The sequence below is a fragment of the Paramisgurnus dabryanus genome, chromosome 2 (genome assembly GCF_030506205.2).
Source record: "Paramisgurnus dabryanus chromosome 2, PD_genome_1.1, whole genome shotgun sequence".
Taxonomy (NCBI): Eukaryota; Metazoa; Chordata; class Actinopteri; order Cypriniformes; family Cobitidae; genus Paramisgurnus; species Paramisgurnus dabryanus.
Genome location: NC_133338.1, coordinates 17,650,226 through 17,666,610, shown reverse-complemented (window position 1 = coordinate 17,666,610; position 16,385 = coordinate 17,650,226). Strand labels below are relative to the sequence as shown.

Here is a 16,385-nt window from a genome sequence, read left to right as displayed (position 1 = left end):
TTGCCGTTCTTGTCCAGATTCCAATTTCAAGATTAAGGTAAAACAGCCTTAGTAGTTGAAAGTATTTCACCTGTTCTTTTGGAGAAAATTGATGAGGGGGTTTCTTTTCCAGAGGATACAGTACTGCTGGGACGACTAAAAAACTCTGAGACTCTTAAAAATTAGCATGTCATGTTTGTCAGGGGAGGTTGCACCAGTACAGTAAATTGCTGAACAGCCAAGAACTTGGTCTTTCTTTTTTCAAAATGTACACCTGTTTTATCCAAATTCTCAAGAATCACTGAGTGTATACCACTAGTCAACTAAATTAATATAACATGGCAAAGAGAAATGCACATTTGGAAGCTAATGTAGGGGAAATGTCATTTTGGACATTCTGTGATCTAATGAGATGGTCTAGTGCCTGTATATATTGAATTAGTATTAGTATTGACCAAGTTCAGAGGCTGTAATACTTTGTTACTTAAAAAATAAAACATGGATTTATTGCAATTTGCAGAAGAAATAATCCGTTTTTATAATAAATCTTTGAAAATCAAATTGTGAATTTGAATTTTTTATGTTATTTTAACCTAAAGATGCTATGTGAAAGTTTGTAACAGAAAATAGTGGTTTTCGTCTTTCTTGGTATAGAAAACACATTTTTACCCAAATTAGTCAAAATGGATTTATTGCATTTTGAAACCAAATTCTTCATATTATATACACTCACCTAAAATATTATTAGGAACACCATACTAAATGGCACTTTTCCATTGCATAGTACCCCACGGTTTAGTTTAGTTTGGGTCGGGTCAGTTCACCTCACTTTGGCGTGGTTAGCTTTTCCATCGAGTTTAGTATCACTTCGCAGTGAGAGGGATTATAGGCGTGTCGTTATATTTGCACTCCCTACTGCTGTGACATCATACAAGTGAGAGCGTCGTAGTACATTCCCATACATTTATTTATTTCCCAGTCCACCACAAAATTAAAATTGACCACCACAAACAGATGTTTGCACATCGTGTTTATCACTACCTCTGTCTCACGACAGTTTCTGTACAAACACATGCGGCGTCAGCTGACAGCGCTCTGCTGAGCCTCACTGAAGTTGCATTTTAAGCATGTAATGCTGACGTGCTCGTCGCGAATGTTCCGCCACAAACTGCAAGTCTGGAAAAAACTGTTTTGGTGTCCCTAATACTCAACCTGTGGATGTTTTTCATCGCTAAATGGGAGTTTGGGAACTTATAGCAGAGCACATGACAACATTGCTCGAGACAGCGCAAGCTAGCACTGAGGTAAAGCTAATCTTTTACAATATAGCGATGACATGACGATTCTCTCAGACCAATCAGTGATCTACAGTGTTTTCGCATCACGTTTGGTATCAGCTCGGGTGGCTTGGAACCCCAACCGAGGTAGTACGAAAAAAAATATTGGGTACTACGTACTGCACCTAATGGAAAAGCTCCCAAAAGTAAGCTGACCCGACCCAAACTAAACCAAACCGTGGGGTACTATGCAATGGAAAAGCGCCAAAATACTTTGTTTGACAGCCTTTCGCCTTCAGAACTGCCTTAACTCTACATGGCATTGATTCAACAAGGTGCTGAAAGCATTCTTTAGAAATGTTTACCCATATTGATAGGATAGCATCTTGCAATTAATAGAGATCTGTGGGATGCACATCCAGGGCACGAAGCTCCCGTTCCACCACATCCCAAAGATGCTCTATTGGGTTAAGATCTGGTGACTGTGGGGGTCATTTTAGTACAGTGAACTCATTGTCATGTTCAAGAAACCAATTTGAAATGATTTGAGCTTGTGATATTATCCTGCTGGAAGTAGCCATCAGAGGATGGGTACATGGTGGTCATAAAGGGATGGACATGGTCAGAAACAATGCTCAGGTAGGCCGTGGCACTTAAACGATACCCAATTGGCTCTAAGGGGCCTAAAGTGTGCCAAGAAAACATCTGAATGTCTCAACAGAAATCCAGACTCATCAGACCAGGCAACACTTTTCCAGTCTTCAACTGTCCAATTTTGGTGAGCTTGTGCAAATTGTAGCCTCTTTTTCCTATTTGTAGTGGAGATGAGGGGGAGCCGGTGGGGTCTTCTGTGTTGTGGGTTCACAAATGCTTTGCTGATCCCTTGTTTGTAAAGAGTGGTTATTTCAGTCAAAGTTGCTCTTCTATCAGCTTGAATCACTCGCCCATTCTCCTCTGACCTCTAGCATCAACAAGGCATTTTCACCCACAGGACTGCCTCATACTGGATGTTTTTCCCTTTTCACACCATTCTTTGTAAACCCTAGAAATTGTTGTGCGTGAAAATCCCAGTAACTGAGCAGATTGTGAAATACTCAGACCGGCCCGTCTGGCACCAACAACCATGCCACACTCAAAATTGCTTAAATCCCCTTTCTTTCCCATTCTGACATTCAGTTTGGAGTTCAGGAGATTGTTTTGACCAGGACCACATCCTTTAATGGATTGAACCAACTGCCAAGTGATTGGATGATTAGATAATTGCATTAATGAGAAATTGAACAGGTGTTCCTAATAATCCTTTAGGTGTGTGTATAACATAATATTGCCCGATTTAACACACGCACACGCACACGCACGCACGCACGCACGCACGCACGCACGCACGCACGCACGCACGCACGCACGCACGCACGCACGCACGCACGCACACACACACACACACACACACACACACTCACTCACTCACTCACTCACTCTGGTTTCCATGTTTTGTGGGGACATTCCCTTCTCCTACTTCACATTTTCAAAAAACATAATTTTGTTTGATTTATAAGCTTGTTTCCTCATGGAGACATAAGTCCCCACAAGGTCACAAAAATACTGGTATTCATAAATTTGTGTGGACAATTGGTCCCCACAACGTGATAATTACCAGGTACACACACACACACACACACACACACACACACACACACACACACACACACACACACACACACACACACACACTTCCTTTTTAAGGCATCAGGCCACTTTTAATTGGTCATTGTTAGGATAGAGGCCCAGGTCAAAATAATGTTTACAATATTATAATGATAACAATCTTTTGTATTGTCCCAGAGGAGAAAAACAAACACACAAGCAGTATATATTTCTGGATGACCCTGATCTCTATAAAATCTTCCTATTAAAATAAATGAAATTTCTTTGATAGACCTTTAAAGTAAAACCATGCTATGATGGATGTGACCCACAAGATGATAAAAAAATAAAAACACTGAAGGTCTGGTTAATGACCTGTCAGAGAACTGGTAAAAACAGCTTATGACTCACACATACAGTACACTTATGACTCACCCAAGCCATCGTCGACAAGGTACCGATCCCTCGCATAAAGTACAGAGTCCAGCATTGATTCAAACAACAGGAAGTAACCCTAAGACGAAATGGGGTAAAAATCTGTTTAATGTTTATGGACAGAAACACATAAGCCCAAACATATTACATTTTATAGAATATTTTTATTATATTTAATTACTATTTAATTATCATATGATAACCATGAATAACATACTATGAAAACAGGGTACCAAAGAAGTTAAAAACTTTGTTAAAAACAAAAATCATATCATTATTATTATACATTTTTACCAAAACACTTAATTAAGGTTCTCAAATTTTAATAGATATCAATCAATCCAGAAATGCAGTGGGATACTTTACTTTTTTAATATCACTTTGCCGCAGTATCTTTTTAGTGCTTACTATTTGAAAGTTACCAATTTCCTAGGCAGATAGAACAGCAGACATACAGTAGTAGTTTATGGGATTGATCAATGTTTTATTTTGTTTGAGTTGGTTTTAAATTATTTCATATTTCTTATGATTGATTGATATGTTATATTGATTGAATTGATTTTGAATTATTGATTGAATTGACTTTGAATTGTTGTATTGTTTACCTGGTAAATAAATTGTTACATTTGTATTCATTCTAATTTATTCTATATTATTGACTCTTCTAAATCACTGTTAAGTATTACGATATCCTTTGTTGCCGCATATCTTTGATCGGGGTTAATTCATGTTAATTAAGTTCTACCTCTAACTAAGTTGTTACGCAGTAGTGTTGATATGTGGGCCATCAAGGTGATGAGTCATAACCTCTAATCATTGCTTTTACGTTGATTAAGTTGTATATAGTAATATGATTTAGAAACTACGCAAGCAGCCACCACTCTACCCAATAGTACATTGACCACTAGATTATCATACGAACATCTTGAGTCATTTAAACCTACTACAATAGAAGAGCTCTCTAAATTAGTAACGTCATCTAAATCATCGTCCTGTATATTAGACCCCATTCCCACAAAATTACTAAAAGAGGTATTTCATGTAGTGTCCGACACAGTACTAAATATCTTTAACTCATCGCTAGAATCAGGATACGTTCCAACAGCTTTCAAACTAGCAGTTATTAGACCGCTCATTAAAAAAACAAACCTTGACCAGGGAGATCTTAATAACTTTAGACCAATCTCAAATCTACCTTTTCTTTCTAAAATATTAGAAAAAGTAGTGGCAAGCCAGCTACGCACATTCATAGCGAATAATAATACATATGAAAAGTTCCAATCAGGATTCAGGCCCCACCATAGCACAGAGACAGCGCTGCTTAGAGTTACAAATGACCTCCTATTAACATCCGATCGTGGTGAAATCTCAATCCTTATATTACTAGACCTTAGTGCAGCCTTTGACACAATAGATCACAGAATCCTACTCAATAGACTAGAAAACTATGTTGGCATCAGTGGTCAGGCGTTAGCCTGGTTTAGATCGTATCTAACCAATCGATATCACTTTGTTTATGTAAATGAGGAAGAATCCTATCACTCCCCCGTTAAATACGGTGTACCTCAGGGATCAGTTCTAGGCCCTATCCTATTCTCGTTATATATGTTACCTCTAGGATACATTATCAGGAAACATAACATAAGTTTTCACTGCTATGCGGATGATACCCAGCTTTACATCTCGTCACATCCTAGCGAAACCCACCAGTTTGCTAAGCTAACAGACTGCATTAGTGATATTAGGGACTGGATGGCACATAACTTTCTTATGCTAAACTCCAATATGACAGAGATACTTATTATTGAACCAAATCACTCCAAACATAATATGTCAGATTACAAGTTGCCCATAGATGGCTGCACGGTGGTGCCATCTTCCACGGTTAAGAATTTAGGCGTAATGTTTGACAGCAATCTATCTTTCGATAGTCATATCTCCAACGTCTGCCGCACAGCATTCTTCCATCTTAGAAATATCTCAAAAATACGCCATATGCTGTCTGCATCAGATGCAGAAAAGCTTATCCATGCTTTTATGACCTCTAGAATAGACTATTGTAACTCTTTACTTGGGGGATGCCATGCAAATCAGGTAAACAAGCTACAGCTGGTTCAAAACGCCGCCGCAAGAGTGCTTACTCGATCTAAAAAGTATGACCACATTAGTCCAATTCTGGCATCTTTACACTGACTACCAGTTAAATATCGCATACAATTTAAAATATTACTAATCACCTACAAAGCCTTAAATGGCCTAGCGCCCTCGTATATTAAAGAACTACTATCAGAATACAATCCACCACGTAAACTGCGATCACAAAATTCGGGTTACTTAATTATCCCTAGAATATCAAAAGTGTCTAAAGGTGGTAGATCCTTTTCCTACTTAGCCCCTAAGCTCTGGAATGATTTACCAAATAATGTTCGAGTATCAGACACAGTCGAACAATTTAAATCTAAACTTAAGACATTCTTCTTTAACAAAGCATTCACATAGAATGTCCAGTAAATGTACTTTTCCCGCAGTAGTTATTTTGTCTAGAACAAAGCACTCACATACCTCACACGGGTAATTTACTCTTGCCGCAATAGTTAGCCTGTCTGGAACCGAGCTGAATTAAACCACTATAATGTATGACACTTGCATTACATGCGAACGGCCCCTACGCTAATAGAATTCTGTTTTTGTCTCCCTGTCTCGTCCTCGACCCTGAGGACAATGAGACAAACAGACCCAGTTCCTGTTGCTGTGAAGGTCATCGCACCACTGATCTACTGGCTGTCCTTCAACGTGACGCCCAACCGATGCGCGACCAACGGCCACCGGCTGAACCAGTTTAATCCGCTTACACGCTTCCTATCCCTACCGTGTCTATATATTATAAATATAAATATTAATTTCTCCCTAGGGTTTTTTGTCCTTCTAGGATTTTTTCCCACTGGGTTTTCTCCTAGGGGGTTTTTTTAGTCCCAGGGAGAGTCAGCCAACTTTGGCTTAACTTAGCACTTTACTGTATACGTTATATTATTAATATGCTCGCTTACACGGTTTTTTATCCTTAGCCGCTATATTCTACTTCTTATACTATGTATTGATTTTCAATGTTCTCCTCTACATCTACTCATGTAAAGCTGCTTTGCAACAATTAACAATTGTGAAAAGCGCTATATAAATAAAATTGAATTGAATTGAATGATTTAACTATATTCGGCTAGACGGTGCTATGCCCGAACCTCTGATCATTTTAAGGCTTTGAATTAAGTTGTATATAACATATTGTGTGAGGCTATATGGATACGTTTTAATGAGAGTCCGTACACATGAAGCGGTATTGTTAAAATTGCTTTAGTCATGAACCTCTAGTTATTGCATGGTAAGTTAATTATTTAACTTTCACTAAGTTGTTGGGTAATCGTATTTGTATGTGGGCTATTGGAGTGATAAGTCATAACCGCTGGTCATTATTTCTGCTATAATTAAGTTGTATATAGTATTATGATTTAACTATATTCGGCTAGATGGTGCTAAGCCCGAACCTCTGGTTATAGTGTGAGTTTTGTACTAAGTTGTATACAAACGATTGCATGAGGCTATTTTGGGACATTTAGCAAGAGATCGCGGGAGCGGCATTGTTAAATTGTATTAGTCATAACTTCTAGTACGTTCAAACATGTGTTCAGAATCTGCATAACGGCCGATGTGGACCGATACGACCTGGGTAATCGAATGAATGAGTTCAATATTATTTTGAGTCAAAGAGAATGATCAAATGTTTATCTAAATTTAACAATTACCTACAAATTCTTAAAATGTTTCATTAAGGAGTCAGATGAAATAACGAGGTAATGTATATTAATTTATATTTGTTTGTGAACAAATCACTTTAACCAATTCTGTTATATTGCGTAAAGGAAAGACAGTAACACGTAAGAATCCTCCTGCCGCGTCATTGGCTACCGTCGTTGGACCTGTGGGCGGACCCCAGAAAGGGACCTTACACTCTCAAACACACACACACGCACACGCACACGCACACGCACACACACACACACACACACACACACACACACACACACACACACACACACACACACACACACACACACGCGCCCTGCCTCCCTTTTACTCAAGTACCTTCTCAGAAAAATGCTTTTAAATTACACAATTTTTTCTGTTGAACTTTTGTATTAAAGCAATATCGGACTTGCAATGTGCCATACAGTATATCAGCAAAAGGTGATGCCATATGGACTCATGTCTAAAACACAGAGGTGGCAAAAACGCTTTCCGCTATAATGCTCCCTCAACCTGGAATGCTTTGCAGAAACAAATGAAACTAGGCACTATTATATCACTTAAGGATTTTAAATCATATATCTGTGAAACCTTCAGCTATATTTGTGAATGTATATAGATTGTTGTTTTTGTCTGTCTTGATTATTATGTTATTTTAAACTTTGTTGTATTGATTTTTGTTTTGTTAGATGTTGTGTTATGTTCTACTGGGATGTTATTAGATTTTAAGTGCTGCCTTTCTTGGCCAGGGATCATTTGAAAAAGAGACAATAAGTCTCAATATGATTTCTCCTGGTTAAATAAAGTTTGCAAAAAAAAAGAGGTGTCTAGGGCTGCACGATTATAACAAAAATCTAAATTGTTGATTATTCCCCATCCACTTGAATTGTAATAGCGACTATTAATGTTGATGATTAGAATTTACATTAAATTATGTTACATTACATTAAAATGCTTAATAACTGTGAAAGATTAAAATCCTTCTCATTAAAAAAAAAACTCCTGAAATACTTGTACTATTTGTATTGCTTTAAAGTGTCAAAAGGTCAACACATTAAAAATATACACATTTTCACAGTACCATTAAACAATTTAGGGAAACCTTACTTTGAATGATGATAAGAGAACATTTTTTTACAAATTCTGTGTAGTGAGGTTTCAGCCTGAGAACGGTATTGAAGAAGTTTACATTTATTAAAAGCTCTTAAGGACACACTAACATACACGTAAGAAATAACTGAAGAGAGGCCTTTGAATAAAAAAAAAATAATGCACACCCAAGGTGGTAATGCGGACAAACATTGCTCCGGTGTATAATGCACTCAACAGCCCGTGGTATAACCTACATTAATTAATGCTTCTGATTTGCCCCTGTAAACACACAGAAATGAACGCAGGTGGCAGCTATAATCACGGCTTTTGAAGATTATGTAATCACTACACCTATAATTGTTATTGCAATTATTGCAATTGCAATACATTTTTAATAAATTGTGAAGCCCTAGACTAGTGGTGCTAATATGTTGCTATACTGCACTCATACTGCTTTAGACTTGGGCTAAGAAATTAGAAAAAGAGGACAAGAATGGACTAGCAAGTCAGCACTTTTGGCAGGCACCAATCAGATTGTACTTGAAATTAAAATGTAAAAATCTTTCAGGACTTATGTTTGCCATTAAATGTTTCCTTGTTTACTACTTTCCTCTCATTTTATCACAAACATACATCCACAAACATGAGCAATGAAAACTTCTGGATTTATGACAGCTCACCAAAACATTCTTTAAACATATGAATGGCTGCTGTAGCATCTCGCTTTATTGCTATGACCCCTGACTGACACCAGTTTTGCATGAGTAGTTGGTACATCACTCCCTGAATTATTCTATTACTGCAGCTGTGGCCACATCTTGTTGACCTAAATGTGGACAGCTGCACAGACAGCCATCAGTAACACAAAGCCACTTCGTTTGTGCGCAAAGTAATCTAAAACAGAGGCATAATCAATTACAGAAGACAGACGTGATTAATGAACCACAGATTAGGTCATTTTTCATCTGCAAAGTTTCTCGTGCCTAGCTGGGGCAAGAGTTTACTTTTAAGTATTATAGGTAAACTATGAAGATTATCTGTACATGTATGACTGTAGGTTTTACCAGAGATGTCTATACCATGTGATTCACAAGTGTTTTCAGTTGGATTTTTTGTAGATATCGGTAATTTAGTAAAAGTATGGTTCGTTACTGGTTTAGGAGATTAAAGGACTGATAATTTTTCATAAGTTAACTTAACTAAATCAAATTTAAACATTTAAACATTAGTTAATGCACCTCAAACTAACATCAATTACTGTAATGACATAAACAAGAATTAATAAATGCTTAAATACACTACTGATACTGTTCATTTTTTGTTCATAATGCATTTACTAATGTGAACACATACAACCTTTTTGTAAAGTGTTACAGAAATTTGTATTTCATATTATTCAGTACACAAACAAATCAGGGTTTGTTCTGTTCACAGTCATAGCTCTAATACAGTATGAATATGAACCCTGAACGAGCAACTCATGTACAACTCGACGTACAAATCTTATTAAAGGAGGAAAGTGATTTAGTTAAGAGCAGTGAGAGATTTTCTATTAAAGGACAAGTTCGGTATTTTAGACTTAAAGCCCTGTTTTCAGATTGTTTATGGTGAAATAGAATGGTTTTGATGGAAATTTCGACATTTGCGGCTGCCCTGAGAATTTTCGCGTGTTTGTGTTTCAGCTCAGACCTCTACAATGGGTTTAATGGTGCACTGGAACAATCCTTCCTAAAATGCATTAAACTTTCGTTTACAAAGACGTGAAACTCACCGAGTGGTCAGGGGTGTTCACTGATATGCTCACACAAAAATCGCTGCAAAAGATGCTTTCCAACAGCTGTTTTAGCATTCGTTGTTAACTTGTGGACCTATTTTTCCAAACGCCTCACACCCGTACATTCTTCCGCTTAGAGCTTGAATAATAGACACTCCAGCCCAGGTGGTGGGGCTAATCCGCCTTTGCCAATTGCAAGAATAGAAACAAAGTTCCCGGCGCGGAGTAATACTGTACCTCACAGGACATCTAATACAAGTCAATGGAGTTGGTAAAAACTACGATAAAACCTGTTGGAATGCGTCTTTTGGAGCGATTTTTGTGTGAGCATACCAGTGAACACCCCTGACCACTCGGTGTGAGTTTCACGTCTTTGTAAACGAAAGTTTAATGCATTTTAGGAAGGATTGTTCCAGTGCACCATTAAACCCATTGTAGAGGTCTGAGCTGAAACACAAACACGCGAAAATTCTCAGGGCAGCCGCAAATGTCGAAATTTCAGTCAAAACCATTCTATTTCACCATAAACAATCTGAAAATAGGGCTTTAAGTCTAAAATACCGAACTTGTCCTTTAAAGATGTTTGATTGAAGGCCAATTCGCACTGGTCAGACAACTACCAACTCCAACAGACACCAACAGACACCCACATTCTAAAGTCTCAATTACTTTGATCCAAAAACTGCCAACAGGGGTTTCACACTGGTCAGACAGACTTCAACAGTTGGACTGTCTGACCAGTGCGAATTGGCCTTAACACGAGTGACAGAAAGGAGCAAATTTGGGTAACTATACCTTTAAGACCAAAGTCTGGATCTGTTACACATGCGTTTTCTCATGTAGCTCTTCACTTTCTCTTAAGCCCTAAACTGTCGTGTTTATGAGGACAATTGCAAAAGCCGGGAATTTTGATGCATGTGTGCATTTAGGGCTAAATACAGTGGCAAAAAATACTCACAAGCTCAATGAGAAGCGGATGCGCAGCTTGCACGCTCCTCTCACACAGAAAAAGCACGCATATAGCACTGTTGTTTGTGTTTTAACGACTTAAAATCACTTAATTTAAAACTGTGGTGCTTAAATACATGTACAAATGTTAAGCTTTTATGACCATGCCCACAGCAACGTGACATGGGAGCGTAATCTCGAATGAGAAAATACTATGAGCTCAGTGTGTGCGCTCAATCTGCACAGACTGCTTAAACTTCAGCAGCAAATAAGGTGATTATAAATTGTAAAACATAACCCGCCAAAATGGCTAGTGATTTGACATCGTTACCACAATAGATGGAAATGATTTTCATAATTTCAATTAATGCAACCATGTTGCAGCCCCCCTCACCCCTCATTTTCAAAACTCATTTGGATCTAGAATGACACAAGAATGACCTAATTTGGATCAAAAACGGCAAATTTCACAGAAAGGTTACAAGTTTGCACTCCTAAAATATCACTAAAATAAATAAAGTAACCTTTATTAACCTGTAGGACAACTCACAGGTATCTCGCACTGACCATTGGCATTAAATAGCACAAGCTTAGTCAGACAGAGCCTACTTCCAGAGGCAAAATATGCATTAGCAGCCTATGTTAATCGTTAACAACTTGGGACAAATATGTTATTTAAATGTTAAACGATGTGAGTGGCGTTCTTTTGAGCAGCGTCCAGTGTCACAGTAGACACCTGCCATCAGTTGCCGCCAGTGTGTGTACTCGCATAGAAAATAATGTGTTTGATTTTTAAATACATGGCGCGACACGGCGCTTCTTGCCTGGTGTGTGATCCCCTTCATACGCAGTTTCACTCCCACTCTACACTTACCACCTCTCTCGCTAGAGACTCTGCCCCAAGCTTTGATCTCAACCATCTCATAATGACTCTACACTGACTGCATGCAATTAGCCCCCAAAGCTTGAGAAATGTTGGGCCCTAGAATTAGAATAAAAGGTGCAAAAGCTGCCACTGGGACGGTACCTATTAAAAGAGTCCTAATATATACCATTTGGGTACAGGTATTGGTACATTTGTATCTATGAGGTACTTATAGACTAATGCAGGGACATAATTTCCACTGGGAAATGTCATGTCTTCAGATTTTTCAGTCAACAGAAAGACTGTACACACTTTTCCAGTCTACGCTGAAATCATTATGTAGTATTTAATATTATCTTAATTCTCTTTCTTTTTAACAACATGCTGCTCTGCCAGCCGCACGTCTAAAATTCTCAGATTTATTTTGGATGCATGGCTTTTTTGGCCAAAAAAGTACTTTTCGTGATGAGCTTTGCTATTTGAAGTAAATTCAATTTGAAGTAAGTAATGCATTGGATAATAGTGGCTGTTTAAACTAACATGATTAAAGCCAGGGCTCGAAATTGAGACTGTTTTGGTTGCAAATTGCGACCGAAATTTAATCTGTGCGATCTTAAAATATATTTGAAAGCATTTTTGCGACTGCCTATTTTGTTGTGGTGTGACTTGATTTAGATTGTGTATGCTGTGTGCTGTTCTAGGTTCAGTGTTCTCTCCAACATTACATAACAAATCAAATTTCACAATTAAGTTCTTGCGTTAAATGAAGAGTGCAGATTGGCTAATATGAATGTCAATCATTCCTTGTTGCCGTGCTATGTTGGTACGTAAAGCGTGAAAATGTGAAAAGACGAACCGGGAGCATGAAGAGAACGAGCCAACAACAGCCAATGTTACTACTGTATTTTAAATTTTAATTTAAATGCAACTTCACCACCGGAAAATAACGCTTAATGTTAAACCTTTCAGAGAGAGTGGCTTAAAGATTACGAGTGGCTCCGCTATAAAAATAACTCGATGTTACTGTGTTTACTGTAAATCCTGTGAAACTGAGGTTGCAGGTAAAACAGCGTTGGTGGCGGAATCCACACATTTTAAGCGCAAGACCTTGCTTATACATGGTGAAAGTGCCAAATGTGTTAATTTTTGATGGAGACACCGACCTGTCTATCAAATAGTTTTTGATGATGTATGTGCGCATCCTGCTTGAGGGACATCGACAAACATCCTTGTATTCCATGTTGAGGTGGAACACAAACAATGCTGATGGTATGGTTTTAAAAACACTGCCAATTTAGTAGTAATAGCATCCTGGTAATGCAGTTATCAATACCAATATATATTAGCCTTCTATATTAGGGTCACTTTTGCAATGTCACAATTAATCAGTGTTTTACGTGTTTGCTAGATTTTCTTTTGTAATCATAATTATGTTACCTGTAATTGTTAAATTGTTATTGCTGCTATATTATTTAAACAGCATTTGGGTATTATATTAGGAATCTATGCAGCAAAAAAGAACAAATTTCAAATCCTGGCCATAGGATGTGTAAAGCCCAGTTGTGGTGTTTAATTTTTTAATAAAATAAATATATAAACAGTTGTGGTGCTTGATAATTTTTGGATGGGTGCGCCTACATTTTTGCTGGTGCTCCTAACTCTTTAAAGTAGTTTTACATTAATAGAAGCAGTGAAAAGGACAGAAAATCGACAAATAGCATAACATAATACAGATAGCATAAGCAGCTAAATTTGCTGCGGCTATGAATCAACATTATAAGCAAGCGTATTAATAATATAAGTACTGAAGAGGGAATTAAGTTAAACCAATAACGGCTGACTCCCGGGCTGTAAAAACAGAGTTTAAGCTCCCTCCAAAGATTCTCTATTGGGTTTAGGTCTGAAGACTGGCTAGGCCATGCCAGAACCTTGAAATGCTTCCTACAGAGCCACTCTTTGGTTATCCTGGCTGTATGCGTTGGGTCATTGTCATGTTGGAAGACCCAGTCTCAACCCATCTTCAATGCTCTAACCGAGGTTGTTCCCGAAAATCTCGCAATACACAGCCACGGTCATCCTCTACTTAACCTGTAATACCGCTATTATCCACTTAAAAAAACGGAAGTATTGCCCTAGGGCTGTATCTCCGTGTATGTTTTAAAGATCGCTCTGCATCTGATCTCTATCAAAAGTCCTTCACAAAAATTGAATTATCTCAGCTTTTTGCTCAAAATTTTGTGTTTTTGATGAAACCTGCATATATTTGAGAGGTGATAAAAACAGAACACATGAAGGTAGGATCAAAAAAATTTTTTGTTTGAAAGCAGAGGGTCTGTTCTTTTATTTCATATATTGTATGTTTATATATTTAAAAAGGAGTTAAAAAGTTTTAAATATGGATATTTCTACTACAACACCGCATGGATAACCCTCAGAAGACCTTTGTTTATCATACTGGAGCCGTTTGGATTTAATTTGTGAAGGATGGACGCACTTTTTTTGGACTTGAAGGTTGTGGACTATGGGTGGACCCCGTAACATTACATTTAATCAACTGAAAGATCTAAAATATTTTCTAAAATATCCAAAAATGTGTTTGTCTGAAAAACGATGGACATATGCAACTCGGACAGCTTGGGGGTGAGTAAATCATGGGTTTAATATCGTTTTTGGCCGAACTATCCCTTTAAACTTTTGTGAAAATCATGAAAAATGCTGGCAGGGAAAGAGTTAATACAGTGCAGTCGCCCTGTCCCATGTGCAGAAAAACACCCCCAAAACATGATGCTACCCCCCATGCTTCACAGTAGGGATGGTGTTTTTGGGATGGTACTCATCATTCTTCTTCCTCCAAACACGTTTAGTGGAATTATGACCAAAAAGTTATATTTTGGTCTCATCTGACCATATGACTTTCTCCCATGACTCCTCTGGATCATCCAAATGGTCATTGGCAAACTTAAGACGGGCCTGGACATGTGCTGGTTTAAGCAGGGGAACCTTACGTGCCATGCATAATTTCAAACCATGACGTCTTAGTGTATTACCAACAGTAACCTTGGAAACTCTTTTCAGGTCATTGACCAGCTCCTCCTGTGTAGTTCTGGGCTGATTTCTCACCTTTCTTAGGATCATTGAGACTCCAAGAGGTGAGACCTTGCATGGAGCCCCAGTCTGAGGGAGATTGACAGTCATGTTTAGCTTCTTCCATTTTCTAATGATTGCTCCAAAAGTGACCCTTTTTTTACCAAGCTGCTTGGCAATTTCCCCTTGGCCCTTTCCAGCCTTGTGGAGTTGTACAATTTTGTCTCTAGAGTCTTTGGACAGCTCTTTGGTCTTGGCCATGGTAGTAGTTGAATTCTTACTGTTTGTATGGGGTGGACATGAGTCATGCAGCAAACAACCCCAAAAAGGTGCATCTAATTTAGGATAAGAAATGGAGTGGAGGTGGACATTTTAAAGACAGACTAACAGGTCTTTGAGGGTCAGAATTCTAGCTGATAGACAGGTGTTCAAATACTTATTTGCAGCTGTATCATACAAATAAAGAGTAAAAAAATCATAAATTGTGATTTCTGGATTTTTTTTTAGATTATGTCTCTCACAGTGGACATGTACCTACGATGACAATTTCAGACTCCTCCATGATTTCTAAGTGGGAGAACTTGCAAAATAGCAGGGTGTTCAAATATTTATTTTCCTCACTGTACACTCACCGGCCACTTTATTAGATTCACCTGTCCAACTGCGCGTTAATGCAAATTTCTAATCAGCCAATCACATGGCAGCAACTCAATGCATTTAGGCTTGTAGACATGGTCAAGACGATCTGCTGCAGTTCAAACCGAGCATCAGAATGGGGAAGAAAGGTGATTTAAGTGACTTTGAAAGTGGCATGGTTGTTGGTGCCAGACGGGCTGGTCTGGGTATTTCAAAAACTGCTAATCTACTGGGATTTTCACACACAACCATCTCAAGGATTTACAGAGAATGGTCCGAAAAAGAGAAAATATCCAGTGAGTGGCAGTTCTGTGGGCGAAAATGCCTTGTTGATGCCAAAGGTCAGAGGAGAATGGGCTGACTGATTCAAGCTGATAGAAAGGCAACAGTAACTCAAAAAACCACTCGTTACAACCCAGATATACAGAAGAGCATCTCTGAACACACAACACGTCGAACCTTGAGGTGGATGGGCTACAGCAGCAGAAGACCACACCTGGTGCCACTCCTGACAGCTAAGAACAGGAAACTAAGGCTACAATTCACACAGACTCACCAAAAATTGGACAATAGAAGATTGGAAAAACATTGCCTGGTCTGATGAGTCTCGATTTCTGCTGCGACATTCAGATGGTAGGGTCCGAACTTGGCGTCAACAACATGAAAGCATGGATCCATCATGCCTTGTATCAATGGTTCAGGCTGGTGGTGGTGGTGTTAAGGGGTTGGGGATATTTTGCTTGGCACACTTTGGGACCATTAGTACCAATTGAGCATCATGTATTGTTTCTGACCATGTCCATCCCTTTATGACCACAGTGTACCCATCCTCTGATGGCTATAACGCGCCATT

At 38.4% G+C, this 16,385-nt stretch overlaps 1 protein-coding gene across 1 annotated transcript in view; it reads right to left on the bottom strand.

Annotated features, from left to right (window-relative positions):
* The window catches only part of prmt3 (protein arginine methyltransferase 3), a 245,211-nt gene that overhangs the window by 95,719 nt on the left and 133,107 nt on the right, over positions 1-16,385 (bottom strand). Inside the window, exon 11 of the mRNA XM_065275443.1 lies at positions 3,336-3,414. Within this exon, the coding sequence (XP_065131515.1) occupies positions 3,336-3,414 (79 nt within the window). The remainder of the gene's footprint in view (positions 1-3,335; positions 3,415-16,385) is intronic.